The sequence below is a fragment of the Perna viridis genome, chromosome 2, assembly GCF_037379345.1.
Source record: "Perna viridis isolate PV_CMFRI_1.1 ecotype Kerala chromosome 2, ASM3737934v1, whole genome shotgun sequence".
Classification (NCBI taxonomy): domain Eukaryota; kingdom Metazoa; phylum Mollusca; class Bivalvia; order Mytilida; family Mytilidae; genus Perna; species Perna viridis.
The window spans coordinates 68,035,012-68,051,495 of NC_142446.1; the positions used below are offsets into that span (position 1 = coordinate 68,035,012).

At 33.2% G+C, this 16,484-nt stretch overlaps 1 protein-coding gene across 4 annotated transcripts in view; it reads left to right on the plus strand.

Annotated features, from left to right (window-relative positions):
* The window catches only part of LOC148626641 (uncharacterized), a 31,207-nt gene extending 14,949 nt beyond the window's left edge, over nt 1-16,258 (plus strand). For all 4 annotated transcript variants that reach the window (XM_088570801.1, XM_088570797.1, XM_088570798.1 and 1 more), the window contains 11 exons: nt 2,238-2,409; nt 6,108-6,806; nt 7,269-7,512; nt 7,868-7,979; nt 8,798-8,898; nt 9,416-9,708; nt 10,784-10,890; nt 11,966-12,040; nt 13,390-13,581; nt 14,572-14,777; nt 14,985-16,258. In XM_088570801.1, coding sequence (XP_088426927.1) covers nt 2,238-2,409; nt 6,108-6,806; nt 7,269-7,512; nt 7,868-7,979; nt 8,798-8,898; nt 9,416-9,708; nt 10,784-10,890; nt 11,966-12,040; nt 13,390-13,581; nt 14,572-14,777; nt 14,985-15,131 — 2,348 coding nt within the window. In that variant the 3' untranslated portion in view covers nt 15,132-16,258. The remainder of the gene's footprint in view (nt 1-2,237; nt 2,410-6,107; nt 6,807-7,268; nt 7,513-7,867; nt 7,980-8,797; nt 8,899-9,415; nt 9,709-10,783; nt 10,891-11,965; nt 12,041-13,389; nt 13,582-14,571; nt 14,778-14,984) is intronic.
* The last annotated feature ends 226 nt before the right edge of the window (nt 16,259-16,484 follow it).

A 16,484-nucleotide genomic window follows, 5' to 3' on the forward strand; every position in this document is an offset into this window, starting at 1 on the left:
ATACTGGAAATGAGAAATTCCTCTCTGTCTGTCCTCTTAACCTTTGTCATGCTGTGCCAAACCTATTTGAGATAGGCCCTGGTCCCCCTTTATTGGTTCTGGCAGTGTTTATCTTAGTTCATGAAACCACAATTTGTGTCCATCTGCAAGCAGCATAACTGTGCTTTAAAATGAGGCTATCTGATATAGAGTTTGTTAAAGAGTAATGACTTGAGAGCTGAAATAAGAGGTCATGAGTTTCTGCTGTTCAAAAAATGAGATTTTTTAGGGAGTAGGGTTCATTTCTCAGCCACTCGCCAGAGCAGAATTAATCCATAGTGCTCTAGTTTGCCTGGAATCTAAATAAGTATGGAATCTGTCGATACCACTTCTACGTCGACCCCTAGCATGGACTAATTCCGGTTTCAGGACAAACAGAGGCCAAAAATTGTAAAAAAAATCCTCATTTTTTTCAGACAAGTAATCCTTAAGGATGCTCCTGACCCCTGCTTGTGACTGTAACAAACCTTACTTGGCTTCAGTGGCCTGCATGGGATACAGGCTATGGGGCAAATCTGCTTTGGTTCCTGTTTTGTTAGCAAAAAATGGACAGAAATGACCTTTTTCAAGTGACAGACCCATTTTACCGCATTCCTATAGCAGATACCAGATCCTATAATTTGGGTGGCATGGTAAATTTTTCCCACTGATTTTTTTCCAATGTAATGTATATACCATATGTATGTCAAAAAGAACAAAATTTGTTTTAAATTGACAATGGATGGCTCTGAAAATGCATTTAATGCTCCCTATTAAAGTTACCAAATTTTGCTCAAATGATAGAGTTATTTCCTTTTTTTATTGAATTTCAATGCTTCAGTGTAACTTATGACTCTTTAATCATTGAAGTAAATCAAAAACCAACATTCAACTTTGAGAAAGGATACATTTGTGATATGGGATGAATGAACATTTTTAGAAAACAAAATTTGTCATGTCCCACCCACTTCCTGGTTTTTGCATGGATACCTTAATCTTTTCACCAGCATTTTTTACACAGTTTACACAGTTGTAGTAAATTATCTGAAGTATGAATATTGAAAAAAAACTGGAATTCTTAAATGAGTCTATGTAATAGGCTTTATACAGATCTCTGTTGAAGATCTGGTATTTCTTCCATGAGTGTGTGAAATTCCATCTTTTGATGAGTGGGGCACAACGAAACAAGTGAAAAGAACAAGGATTTTTCACACAAATAGAGAAATCCCAGATCTTCAATAGATGATACATGTAAGAATGTATTTCTTCTGATTTACAACCAAAAGCTTTTGTAATTTGCATAAAATAGGTGCTGATTTACCACATGTGATTGACAGTAATCAAAAAGTCCTTTTTGTAGTAAATAATTCTGAAGTTTTTGTATAATTTGAATATATATTAATGTACATTGTTGCACAAAATGTGGACCTGCGTACAGGAAGTTGGATTATTTTTTTAATTAACCCTCTGACCTTTACCAGACTACTTTTACTTAGTGTTACACATTACAGACACGGTCATGTGCACCTGTATGTCATTGGCTGTCTGTCATAGAAAAACAATGAAAGCTACTGTTTTCATTGCAATTTTCAAAGGGAGGTAATTCACCTTCAGTATATGTCTTATATATGTAAAGTTTTTTTTTAGTTAGATATTTAGGTTGTGGAAATGAATGAGTTTTCTGTCTTGTACATGTAGACTAATAAAACTTCCTACCTCTTAAACATGACTGCCCTATTTTTACATTACTGTTGAAAGGATGTCCATTGTGGTACTCTTAACTGAGAATATATTCTATGGATTGATATTATTATTTTCAGATTTTGTATAAACTATTTTTATGAAAATTGTAGAAAGCATAGGAAAAAGGCACAAATCTGTGATGTTTTAAATTTCCAATAAGCAAATTTCTTAAGCATATTGGTCCAAGTTTTTTTTTCTCTTTTTAATCTCCAGGGTTTTAGTCCTTCACTGGTATCACAGAAGGGGGCTATTGGTGAGCATTTGCACTTGGTCTGTCAGTCTGTTAGTTCTTCACATACATTAGTTTTTTAAAATGCTTGGTTATATTGAGATTTTATGTCACGCTTAATGTTGTTTTTTTTTTCAGTTGAAGCCTATATTTAACCAAGGTCAGGTCCCAAGGACATCATTATGATATTTTAAAGGTATATGCTGTCTGAATGTTTGTATAATTTTTCTTTCTTGTTCTGTTAAAGGAGGGAGGTATGATGCAGGTCCACCTCAAGAAAGACCAAGTCGAAGGGAAAATTGGGAAAGGGATGAATTTTTTGTTCCAGAAAGGCGAGAATGGGGAGACAGGCATGAACCTCATAGAGATTTTCCAAGGGATGACAGACGGGGTCAGAGAGGCCCGGAGGATAATGTCAGGTAATTTTTGTTTGTGTATCATTTGATGGGGATGTAATATTTGCAGTTTAGCTTTTTGTTTTTACACAGAATTTGTGCTGTGGTGTTTTTTTTAAGTATCAAGTTACAAAACAGTCCTTTGTGTATACCCTTATTTCTTCATGACATTTGTCTCCAAATATCTTTAGTTTGTTTCTGTTTGACCCCCATAATGGTCTCTCAATGACTGAACATTTAGAATTATATCCCAATTTCTTTTTGACAATGTGAATTATTCAGTTTTAGATTGTGACATCATTATCTTTCAATCAGAGGAGAATTCAGTATGAAAATAATAAAATAATTTAGTGTTACCTTCACCAATGGCTTACACTAGTGAAAAACATGCCTATTGATGATTATTTTTTTGTATTGATCTTTTGATTGATTGATTGATCAAAAGCCCTTTTTTAAGGACTAAAACAAGGTAAAATTAAATGAAATAAAATCATTTTGTAAAAAATTGTTGTCTTAAACCTTGCATAGTCTTGTAGGACAGGTTTTAAGGATCACACTTGTGTGATGGGAAACCTTATTTTATTTTTATAACCATTATAATCAACAGCTATAACTGGTGGTAAGAAAGATTTCATCCAAATCTGATCTATTGTTTATCCCTGATTTCCTCTAGTAGATATTATGCTACACTGGTACACATCTTCCAATCGATTGATTTGCTGCAAAAAGTGTGTAAATAAGGTTAAATGACATTTTGCATTCTTTACAAAGGTTTGGTTCAATTTAAAGTTATGTACATTGATTTTTTTTATCTGTGATTTTGGGTTAAAAATGATTATATATTTTAAGTCATTTTAATTCAGAAATTATTATCATGATTATTGCCAAAATTATGACTGGTTCTAATTGAAATAATTTAAACTGACATTTTGGAATTTTTTACTCTCATTGATTAATGTTGGAGTCCTATTTTGTTCTAGATTTTCAAAAAATTGTTTGAAAATTTTATTAATGCCATGCAATTGATGTTTAAACTTCATGTTTTAAGTTGTAATATGCTTTCAAGAGATTGGTAGATGTTAGGTTTATTGTCAATGATGTGTGGGACTGTATTTGTTGAGGATGTATAGGGCACGTTCATGTTATATGTTGTACATGTAATGGTTTTTAGGCATGAGAAAACATGTTGTGTTTTTAGATTTTTTGTATGTACAGGAATTTGAACTGAAGTCTTGCAAAAACTCAGAGTCAATAACATATAGTCTCTGATCTTGTCAAACCTAAGGGTCCGTTTCTGCAAGAATCAGGCAATGGGTGAAACATACTTATGAAAAAAACACCATTTTGAATGTTTAATTGACTATTTGCACCATCGAAAACAAGGAAACAGACAAGATTTTCCATATCATTTTGGTAAATTGTGTAATGCACTGATAATGAACATTTCAAGGGCAGATAACTCTGTCGAAAACATTATTTTTCTAACCTACTATCAAATAATTTCTGAGCAAATCTAGTCATATAGAAAGCAAATAATGGTCTTAGCAAATAGAGAAAGCATCCTTGAATGAAATTATATTGTTAGATCGGTGGGTTTGACATGCATGTTCCTAATTTTTTCCATTTTGCCTGATTTTTACAAATTTACACAACTGATTTTCTTAAAAATGAATAAGTGCATGATTTATGGTGAAGATTATAAGTGAACTTTGGCCAACTAAGGTAATTTCCTGGTTCTCAGGTGCTCTTTGTCTGTTTTTAAATGTCTAATTACCTACATGTATATTTATTGCTATATTGAAAAAAATATATAAATAAAAAAATTCCTGCGTCATCTTATTTTCTAATATGAACACTTAAAAAAAAAACACACTTCTCACCTCTCCTTCTTTTATTGGTTTTCTTAAAAAATGGCCTAGAACTAAGACAATTAACTTTGAATGGCCTTGTTTAGTTTCCTGATAAGTCAGCTCTATTCTACTGAGAGAGAAATGTTTTGTTTTTAGTCATCATTGACACATTATCCCCTTCTCTAAATTTTTGTTGACCCAGTAAGAGAAAAAAATCTCATGACAAGGGTGTTTTTTTATACCCCCGCTCTGAAGGAGAAGAAGGTATACTGTTTTACCCTTGTCTGTGTGACTGTGCATCGGTTACAACTATCAGCAATTACTCATCACAGCAGCTTCAATTTTTAACTCGTTCCTCCTATAGTTATGCCATATGGGGTCTAGTCTCAGAAAATAATGACAGCAACTTCCTGTTTAATGAGGTCTTTGTTTATATTCCTCATATCGTGATTGAAAGCGAAGGTATCACTAGTGCGCCACCACTCAAATATTTCTTGTTATCCCAACTCAATGAGTTAATGATATATTGGAATCAACTTGTCCATATTTCCATCTGTCCATCATTCTATTGGTCCGTATTTCTTTGTAATTATCTCAGCTTTAGATGGATGGATGGATTTCAAATTTGGTGTGTGGCTTTGTATAGATTAGGCAATATTTGGTTGCTCTCCAATTTTTTGTTTTGTTGGACTAAAGTAGCTGTCTTCGTAAGTATCATGCAAAATCTGAAAAATATGATATACCCCAAATAAGGCTACATAATTTTATTTTTGTAATTAAATTGTTTTATGAAATGTGTAATTGTTCATTCAAATCTGCCTGCTCTTAGAAGATAATCAACATTGAAACATTGAAATACCAATAGATTCTATTGTATTTAAGTGTCATTTAAAGAGTTATCTGCCTTAATTTTAAACTCTGCAGTGCATTCTGTATAATTCTCCTAAGAACACATGTTATATGAAAACCTGAATTTTAATTTTGTTTATTATGGCAATTCAAACAAAATATCAAAAATAAAAATATGTAGGCTTTTTACCCATGAATCATATTTTGCATGATTCTTAGTTGGAGTGCTACTTTTAACTATTCATCACAATATGGAATGATAGAGAAATGTTTTGTCACAAAAATCTTGGCTCCCAGTTTATGGATTTTTTTCAAAGTTAGTATGACGTCTGCAACTTTATGTCACATTTAGCAACCCCCTCTATAGATTCCAGTATCAAACAGGAGTAAGCAGTTTTATACAAAAAGCATGAACAGTAAAGGACAAATGGAAAGATATGTTGTCTCTGTTTTGTGTCAAATTTGTTTTTATTATTTTCAGTATATTATCATATTGACATGTTCATTTACTACAGATTTGCATTGTTCTTCAATTTTATCAAAGTTGGCTTGAATTATGCACTAACATTTATTTTAACTAATAAGAATGATTGAAAAACCTGTCTGAACTAAATACTGAGTAAAATCAGACCTGTCATTAAGAGGTGGTATCAGGTACTTTTACCCTTCTAAGCTACTGACAGGTACCTCCAGAATTTTTAAATTTCATATATGCTTATAAAAGAAAATGAAGAAAAGTACCTCCTACAAAACCAACGGTGCCTGCATTGCAAAAAATCATGAAACCCCTGTAAAATCTCTTATATTCCTTCACTTGTTTTTTTTTTTAACAAGATTTATAGTCTCCAACTGAATATTTCTATAAAAAATTGAAATTTATTGAATTCTAGTTTGGTTAAGACAGGTTGTAATACTTATTTATGTGGCTGATTTTATTTTAGTTGCAGGCATTTCAAGGAGTGGATGAAATCTGTATTAAATGTATCTGGTGCTATTTTTAAATATGATGTAATACTTTTCTAGGTATGAGAGACCAGACAGGAGAAATGATGATAGGGATAGGTCACGTGACACTAGAGATCGCTACAGTGATGTTGGTCGTGGGGATCCCCGGGAGGAAGGTACTGAAAGACGGGACAACAGACGAGATGATTCATTCAGAAATCGTGAATTCTCCTCTGATCGGGGCAGGGACAGGGATAAAGATGGGCCAGGAAGAGATAGAGACAGAGAGGGTCCTGCTAAGGACCGGAAGGTTTCTGAGCCAAGAGATTCTGAAAAGTATGATAGGAAAGAATCTGTGGAAAAAGACAAGTTAAAGAAAGAGGTTGAACGTGCCCCTGAGGTCAAAGAAAAGGACAAAGTAGAAAAAGTTAAAGAACCTGAGGATAAGGATGTCAAAAAGGAAAAGGAAAAAGGTGATAAAAAGACAGGTGAGAAAGAGAAGAAGAAAAGAACTAAAGCAGAGAAGAAGGCCAGAAAGGAGGAGAAATTAAAAGCAAAACAAAAGAAATTAGAGGAGAAACTAGCAAAACAAAAATCTGGAACTGACACTGGAAAGGAACCAGAAAAAGAACAAGTTGTCAAAGAGGAGCCAAAGAGTCCAGTGCAAGAACAGCTTGTTAAAACAGAACCAGTTGATCAAGAAGAGGAACCAGTATCTGCTGAGCAGAAAGAAGGACCAAAGGGAGATAAAAATCAAAAGGAAAGAGAAGAGTCAAGGTAATTTTAATAAAAAAATATTAGTGGGAAAGTTTAGGTACAGGTACAGCTAAGAATCATGCAAAGAAAGAATAAGGTAATAAGTCAGCAATATTTTTCAACTTTCTAAACAACCTTAAATCTTTCTGAAAGTCTTATTTATGGTAGAAATACCTTTACCATCCAAGGTTGGGTAAGTAGTTAAATTTGCCGAAACAATTAATTTGAATTTTAATGAAAAGTTTTACCAACCAAATTCCTTACTACAGATCAATATCAGTTTAAAATCTTTAACACCCTGTACTTGTATTACAAGTAACCTCTTTACATGTTAAACACTGGTATCATTCATTGCATGCTTTCCCCACATGCAGTTGTATCAAGCTGTACCTGTGGAGTATTATATTATTCTGTAGGTCATAAAAGACAGAATTTTTCTCATTTCTTTTAGTACTTACTAGAACATATTTTGAATATTTGTAGGAAAAGACTTCCAAGTGATGACAGGAGTAAATCTCTGTCTCCAGCACCCTCCTCTAAACGTGCCAGAGGAAGGTCACGTGGAACCTCTCCAGGAAGTATAGGTCAAGTTGCTAGGAGGTCAAGGAGTATGGACAGATCTGAGGTCAGAGATGAAAGATCAAGGCCAAGAAGTCCTGAGAGAGACAGTATAAGTGTTAAATCTCATGGATCTGACAGACGATCAGAAAGGAGAAAAGATACAAGTGTAAGAAAAACATACACTGTTAAAGTCTTCTATTCATGAGTGCTAATTTTTGTGGTTTAAGGAAGAAACATCAGTTTGTTAATTCTGGAATTCATGGATTCACTACCTCCTACATATACAAATGAATGGAAGTTCCTTTTTTGGAGGAAAATTAAACCAATTTTGCTAAATTCATGAAAGGTCTACTCCTGTAAATGATAAAATTGCTGTAAACAATGATTTGCAGTTTCAGAATCGGTTTCTAATATTGATATTATATAAATACATGTTTGTATAATGAATTACATGTTTCAATCTTGTTTCAGTAAATACTGTACCTTTTTAAAGATAAGTATTTGTATTTTGTTTATTACAGCCTGCTTCATCAGTTCAACCTCAACCAGAGGAAAGAATTCAAAAGAAAAAGAGGTCAAGGTCACCCTCTGGTGAGGAAGAGTATAAGAGAAGGAGGACTGATAGGGATAGAGGTATATGTTTATTTTAGAAGAATTTTAGAAAGCAAATCTTAGTGGGATATGTGGGGCATTTTTCCAATATATTATCTTTTTTAATCATGGCAACTCACTGCTAAACTGGACAAAGGAACTGTGAACAAACTTATTTCATGCCATTTTTTGCTTGGGTAGGGGGAATATGTTCAGATTCATAATGAATAGATTTTGTGATCAATAAATAAGTGTCTAATCGAAAAAGTCTACATATATACCATTCAAAAATGTACATATGTACCATACAAAAGTATACAAATGTACCGTACAAAAGTCTACATAAAAATCTATTTGTGAATTCATTTTTTACTGGTTGAGTTAAATAGACATTACTGTAACTTAAATTGCTTTGTAGTGAAATTATTTTTTTTAAAGAATTTTGAAGTTTTGTTTATTAAAATACAGATCTACAGTTAATGACTCTGAAATCAGTGATAAGATTTCACCTTAAGTTAAACATTTGAGAATAGATGGAGCACAAATTGTTTTAGTTACACAAAATTATGATTACTTATTACATACTGTAATATTTGAGAACCTTTTATTTTTCAATATCCTCCAGTGCTAGCAGCACTTTGATACATAGGAAAGAAGGACTTTATTGGTTGATAGCTGATGGCTCATTTTATGTAGGAGAGGAATATTGAAATGGAGTGAGGGTTAATTAAGAGAGGATTGTTAGCTGATTTATTTCTTTCTCGCATTCAATTAGTAAAATAGTAAAATGTTGACTGAAATGAAAATATGTGGAATGCTGGTCATGTATGAATTTGAAATATTTTTCTTGTTTATTTCAGTTCGTAAGTTACGAGGAAGCGGGGAGGAGGAAGGTGGAAGGTTTAGTGACTTTACAGATGATTCTACAGATGACATTCTCAATCAAGCAGAACCACAGCAGGTACAAAAATTAACTCAAATGAACTCTTGCAATATGTAAATAGTGCAAGTAGGTTGTATAGGGTTATTCCAGAATTAATTTTTGAAGTGGGTGGTGGGAGGCACCTTTATTAAAACTTGAATGGTGGTTGTTATTTCAGAAAGTTAGTCTAAAGAATGAAAGAAAATCATCTATTAAAAATGTATACATGGTGATGTCAAATAAAAAGTGCCTCCCCTCCATACTTTATTTCTGGCCCATATTGATATCACCTTGTCTGTCTGTCATTCTGTTCATTTAAATTTTGTTTCAATAATCCTTACTCCAAATTAGATTTGTTTCAAATATGGTATGTGACTTTATATAGATGAGCCATGCATTGTATGCAATTTTAGTTGCTGTCTGATATCAACTTCCTGTTTTGTTAGAATTATATGTGTGGGGTATACCTAGCGTGACAACACACACAATTGCATGGAGTATCATAACATACTATGTGTAAGATTATAAGTTCACACTATGATATACTTTATTTCAGGGTGATGGTCATAGAGAATCCAGCAGAAGGAGACGAAGCAGGAGTCGCTGTAGCTATGACAGCAAACAAAGTTTCCATGACAGCAGGGGTCGTAGGTCAGAGAGCAGTAGATACAGGGATAGAAGGTCAAGGTCAAGAAGTAGACCAAGAAGTGGCGATAGAAAAAGTCGTTCTGATGGAGATAGAGACAGGGGAAGGGAGAAGGATAGAGGGAGAAGTGAAGGAGAAAGGGAAAGAGACCGTGGCCGAGGTGATGGTGACAGGGAAAGGGAGAGAGATAAGGATCAAGCAAGGTAAGACCAAACAAGTACTAGGCCTAAGATATAGGACTTCAACATCACACATCCTGCAGTGGGTGTTAGTCAGTATTACGTGTATTTTTCCCTGGGTCAGCAGCTGTAAAAGAAAGTAGGAGTTGCTCCACTCTGTTCATCCATCTGTCACATTAATGGATACTTACTTCGTGCATACTAATGAACTAATATCATTCAAACTTTGCACAGTGATTATATACATGTTAAAGATGTGCACCTCTTATTATGAACAATTATAATTAATTTTTTTTCTACAATTTGAGCATGCTGAACTAATGCATTTTTGTCACTTTATGTTGTGAATGATACCTACTTTGTGTGATCTGTAACTCAAAAAGTATTCAAGCAATATTATTTATATACATGTTGAAGATGTGCACCCTCCATTATAGAGAAATTTGATTAATTTTTAACATTTTTGTCACTTTATGTTGTGAATAGTACCTACTTAATGTAATCTGTAACTCATAAAATATTCTAGCGATATTATTCAGTCTTGGCACAGTGGTTATATATATACTGAAGATGTGCACCTCTTATCATGGATAAAGTATATTCATTTTTTACTACATTTTGATCATGTCGAACTCACCATTCTTTTGTCACTGTATGTGGTGAACAGTATCTACTTTGTGTAATCTGTAATTCAAAAATTCTTAAAGTGATATTATTCAAACTTTTCACAGTGGTTATATACATATAGAAGACATGCACCTTCTATTACAGAGAAGTTGGATAATTCTTTCCCTACATTTTGAGCATGTTGAATGTATCAATTTTTTAGTAGTATATGCTATCATTAGGAAACTACACATGGAAATTTGTAACCAAAAATTTATTGTTTTAACTTGATTATTGTTTATATACATATTGAAGACACTTATCTGCTGACAAATATATGATGGTGACGCAAGTGCAGGCATGTATTGGTCTTGTTTTTTTTTTTAATGAAATTGCCATTAACTATTTAATATGTGGTAAACATTTTATTCTTATATATTGATATTCCGTTTTATTTCTAGTTTCAATAAATTTTTGATTTTTTTCTTTGCAGATCAAGAAATGATCCTGACAGTAGAAGTCAGACTGAAGAGATGGAGGTAAAATCAGAGGTTAAATCAGAAGTTGTACAAGAGGAAGATAATGCAGACTCTGCAGCAGGTACTGGCACCAGCACCACAAAACTTAAAAAATTACTTAAGTCTGAGAAAGTTCTCAACTGTTTGTGATGTCTTCAATTTCAAAGACTTTGATTGAAGATACCATGGAAGGTCTTAAAAAGTATTCTCAGATTTAAGTTTTTTTTTTTACTTTTGTGGCGTGAAGGGACAGGTATTACAAAAATGTTCACAATGATATATGAAGAATTTTAGAAGATTCAAGAGCATATGAAAAAAAGCATGCTTTTTATATAAAAGAAACTGATTGTTTAAGAATCAATGACTGATATGTGACTGTTTGTAGAAGAGTGTATCCGCTATATTCAAGTCAGTAAATTTAAATTGACTTTATCAGCTAGGTTACTGCTGTTTTATTAAAGACATTAAGAATCAAACAACCGTATGAGTGTAAGATAGGGAAATCTCCGACACCCGAGGGTAAGATTTAATCATTCTCTAATGAGGCTCCGATAGGGAAATCTCAGACACCCGAGGGTAAGATTTAATCATTCTCTAATGAGGCTCCGATGAGGAAATCTCAGTCACCCGAGGGTAAGATTTAATCATTCTCTAATGAGGCTTCAATAGGGAAATCTCCGACACCCGAGGATAAGATTTAATCATTCTCTGATGAGGCTCCGATATGGAAATCTCAGACACTCGAGGGGAAAATTTAATTGTTCTCTAATGAGGCTCCGATAGGGAAATCTCAGACACCTGAGGGTAAGATTTAATCGTAGTCTAATGAGGCTCCGGTAGGGAAATCTCAGACACCTGAGGATAAGATTTAATCAATCTCTAATGAGGCTTCTCGATAAAAATATTATTTTTTAAAGAATTTTTAAACACATATTTGATATTAGTAGGATATGATCGTTCAGTAACTCTTTATTCAATTGTGCCAATTTTTTATGGGAAAGCACATGTGTTCTGTCTCAGTCTGTGGGTGAGATAAGGAAATCTGAAACCACCAAAAATAGGAATTTCCTTGTCTCTCAGTGAGGAAAGGTATTTTTGTTAATCCATTATAGATAAGGGTACTGCTGCTTGTTAAATATATGCTTTCCTGATTACAGATTCAGAAGACGATTTGTCTTTGGACTCTATCTCTAGTGATGAAGAGTTTGAACCTGATCAGGAAAAGAAACAAAGTAAGCTTCATTTTCTATTTCCTACTATTATTATATAAGTACTATTCTGTGTAAGAATCAGGCAATGGGTGGCACATCATTTTACTGAATTTGGTCTTTTTTGCCACAAATACATCTAGAAAACAACTGAAAAGCTATTTTAATTTATCCTGAAGCATCTATGACGTAGATATTTTTTGACTGCTTATATAAGGTAAAAGTACTTAAGTCGATATCTTGTCTCTGTGGTCAGTTGGTTGTTTTAAAAACGGTCTTTCAACTTAGTTGGCAAATATTGAACCTACGACAACTATGGTAAAGCAAAAACTTGGATGTTAGGTTACTATGACAACACATAGAATACTGAAACAAACGAACAACATAAACAAAAAGAAAATTCAGATGAAACTGAAATTAAGTAAGCAACTCAAGACTCCATCAAAATAATTGTAGCATGGACTAGGTGCACTGGAGGGGTTAGCATTCTCCTTTTAAGAAACTAAAATTAAGTAAGCAACTCAAGACTCCATCGAAATAATTGTAGCATGGACTAGGTGCACTGGAGGAGTTAGCATTCTCTCCTTTTAAGAAACTAAAATTAAGTAAGCAACTCAAGACTCCATCAAAATAATTGTAGCATGGACTAGGTGCACTGGAGGGGTTAGCATTCTCCTTTTAAGAAACCAAAATTAAGTAAGCAACTCAAGACTCCATCGAAATAATTGTAGCATGGACTAGGTGCACTGGAGAGTTAGCATTCTCTCTTTTTAAGAAACTGAAATTAAGTAAGCAACTCAAGACTCCATCGAAATAATTGTAGCATGGACTAGGTGCACTGGAGGAGTTAGCATTCTCTTCTTTTAAGAAACTAAAATTAAGTAAGCAACTCAAGACTCATCAAAATAATTGTAGCATAGGCTAGGTGCACTGGAAGGGTTAGCATTCTCTCCTTTTAAGAAACTAAAATTAAGTAAGCAACTCAAGACTCCATCGAAATAATTGTACTATGGACTAGGTGCACTGAAGGGGTTAGCATTCTCTCCTTTTGAGAAACTATTCATGCTGGTAATACGTGAGATGAAATACGTGATGAACGAAATAAATGAATTCTTTAAAGGCAAGAAGAACTTTCCATATGTTCATAAAAAAAGAAGATTGAGGAATAAAAGTAGCAGCTTTATATCAGTGATTATTGCATTTATTTCTTCACTGATACTTCTTTAGAGGATAGCCCTGTAAATACGGAAAAGTTCTGTCAATAAAATTGTTTGATAAAGTAGTATGGTCTGAAATACTATATAAAACCTTAGTATTATTATGCTGTTTGGTTCTTGAAACAAGGTGTGATAGTTTCTGATTTCTTTATTTAGGTATAGATGCTCTAGAAATAGATTGGGCTAGTTTACAACAAGATACCCGACCCAAGCCTCAGTTAACTGGATCAGCACTCAATCGTTACAAAGCCTGTAATATCTTCTCCCAGATTGGTATATCTAAACAGTATGCTGGGGAGGAAATGTTTAACAAAATACAAGAGGATTGTCAGAGAGAACTGGAAAAAGGTGAGGGTGTTTATTGAAGGGTAATCAGTAGGACCATTTGAATAACATGATATGAAGAGGATTTCTGATGATGTATTGATTGGGATTTACATTTTGAGAATGTACATTTTCTTATGAAAATCAGAATTTCAATGGGCCCTTCTTTAACATTGTTTGTTAAAAATTAGATTATCATGTGAAATTTTCAGGTACAATGTGATAAAATATGCATGACTCCCTCTAATCCCCATCACAGGATGATTGTGTAGATTAAACAAGTGCACCTCTTCTATGTGAAACTTATTGGAACCTTTTGTCATTTTTAATCAAGAATACTTTGGTTTGGAAATGGTTCTTGGAAGATCAAGACCAAATTTTAGATATAAACCCATAAAGTAATTTTTGGCAGAATTTCAAATAGTAAGAATTGAGTTGTAGTATGGTAAATGTTGGTGTTAAGATTATTTTCGTAACTCTTTTCATAGCAACTATTATCCCAGCCTCATGATATTTGTATCCAGCATCAGGTATGGGTTCGATATCATTGGATGCAATTTCAGGTCTGTCGAACATCTTCCTTTATAATGAAATTCTGCCATTTCTGTCTTTTGAACTAATTAGATTAGAAAATGACCTAAATGTTTGGTAAAATATTGAGAGTTTTACGGGTATGCAGGACATTAGATTTGAGAATGGGTTAAATTCACTGGCATCTTTGGCTTAAACTAACTGTAGAAGTAATTCACAACAATCCAAATCCACAAAACAGTTGACAATCAATTAAGTAACTGCACTATTTGGCCTCCTTTATTGAGTTAAATGTAAGCAGAATGGCAGGTTTTCATGGGTTTCAATTTGGTAGGATAAGTAACAGATAGTTATTTATATTCAGTTATGGTAAGTGCTTACTGCAGTAACAAACAGTTATTCATATTCAGATATGATAAGTGCTTACTGATTTAAAATGAAGTAGGTTTTCTGCAAATTTTGAAACTTAATCTTGATTTTTAGAAAATCAAACAAAAGAAGAGCAAACAGAAGACAGTAAACCAGAAAATAAGTTCCAGTTCAAAAGTGATGTAGCTGTATTCCATTCCTCCATTACAAGTAAAATCCGTGAGAGACAGAACCTTTTACGCAATATAGGTCCATTCCGTCGTGCTCTGTGTGCCAGAAGAGATTTAGACATCAGACGACAGTTGTGTAAAGTTGATAAGGTACATAAGTCATAAAAATTGTGAGCATTGAATGTAACTCTGAATTGAGAAATATTGTACATTTTTTTCAGACTTCAAGAAACTTCTTTCAAGTGTTCAAAATTCCAATATGATTAATAATGTTATATCCTATTTTTTGCAATAGTGATTGCAACAATATCTGAAACTACAAGAAGCCAAACTCAATTTTGTATGGTTTTTTTTCAGACCATAGACACAGGACATTCCTACCCGCCACAGGCAATAGACCAAGAACTTTATAAATTCAGTGTTCAACTCTTCAGGCAATCATGTCCAGATAAACAGCCATCATCTCCAGATAAACAGTCAAAACAGGAAGTGACATGTCCATGATGCATTGTGGGAAATTATGAATGTTTTTGATGTATTGTGGGAAATTGTGACATGTTATTGCATAATGGAAAGGTGGGAAGATGTGATGTTAGAAGATAAGACATGCTCAGGGTGTATAATGGACTGTTAATAGTGTGAAAAGTGATTATTTTTATGGCACTTTTTGGGACTTGTTAATGATATATTGTGAAAAGTTCAATGGTGTACCATTAGATGGAGTGCTTGTTTATGGTGTGTTATTGGAAAACAAGTATATTTCAGTTAAATTACAAGAACTCAAAATTAATACTTAACATTTTACTGAATGCAAGGAAATGAATGAAATATATACTGTATTTTTTAAGACAGGGAAATACTTCATCTGAATTATTCATTTTTGTTCTTGAGAATTTCATTTTAATACTTGTTATGGTATTCAGTATGTCATTAAATTGTGAAGACCTGTATGGTCTAAAACTTTCCTCTATAGAGAATTCTTTAAAAACTGTCAGTTTGTTTCTTGGCGAAATGCTGTTATTTTTGTCACATGTCATGATGTTAAATAAGATAAACCATTGTAAATCTACAATCAAGCAACTTTCTATCCATACCTGTTAACTCTCCCACTTCAGAGGGTAGACTAAAAAAAAATAGGGATATATTAGAGTTTCCCACATTAAAATTCAAGATTTGTGGGAGGTTTTTGGTTAAAATGACTATAATTCCTATGAAAAATCCTAAATAATTAATTTTTTACATCAAAATTTTATTTTTACACAACAATCTCCAACTAGAGACAGTGTCAATGGGAGAGAATGTTCCATAGGTTAACATATTTGTCTATCAATCAGATGTATTTCAGTATGATCATCAATAATTAGTCGGGGTTTATCCATTGATCAGCAAGTCAGATAAACTCATTATGATCATCAGTCATTATTCAGGGTTTATTAATTGATCAGCAAGTCAGATAAACTCATTATGATCATCAATCATTATTCAGGGTTTATTAATTGATCAGCAAGTCAGATAAACTCATTATGATCATCAGTCATTATTCAGGGTTTATCAATTGATCAGTTGTTGTTGAATCATGAATCATGTTGTTGTTTTGGATATTTGTAAACATTAAATGCTTATAATATGGATCATGTTTGTTATATTATTAAGCAACCTTTATTTTCCCATTTTTAATCCAGTGGGGTTTTTATCTCTCTTACAGATTTAAACTTTCTATCAAGTATAGATTCAAATACCTACGGAATTAATCAGATGAATTGTCTGATTGCAAGTTTATATATATTTCTCAATTATCCAGTGATTGTCACTTAATCAAGGGGATACCAATCAATTACATGAACATCATTTTTATGC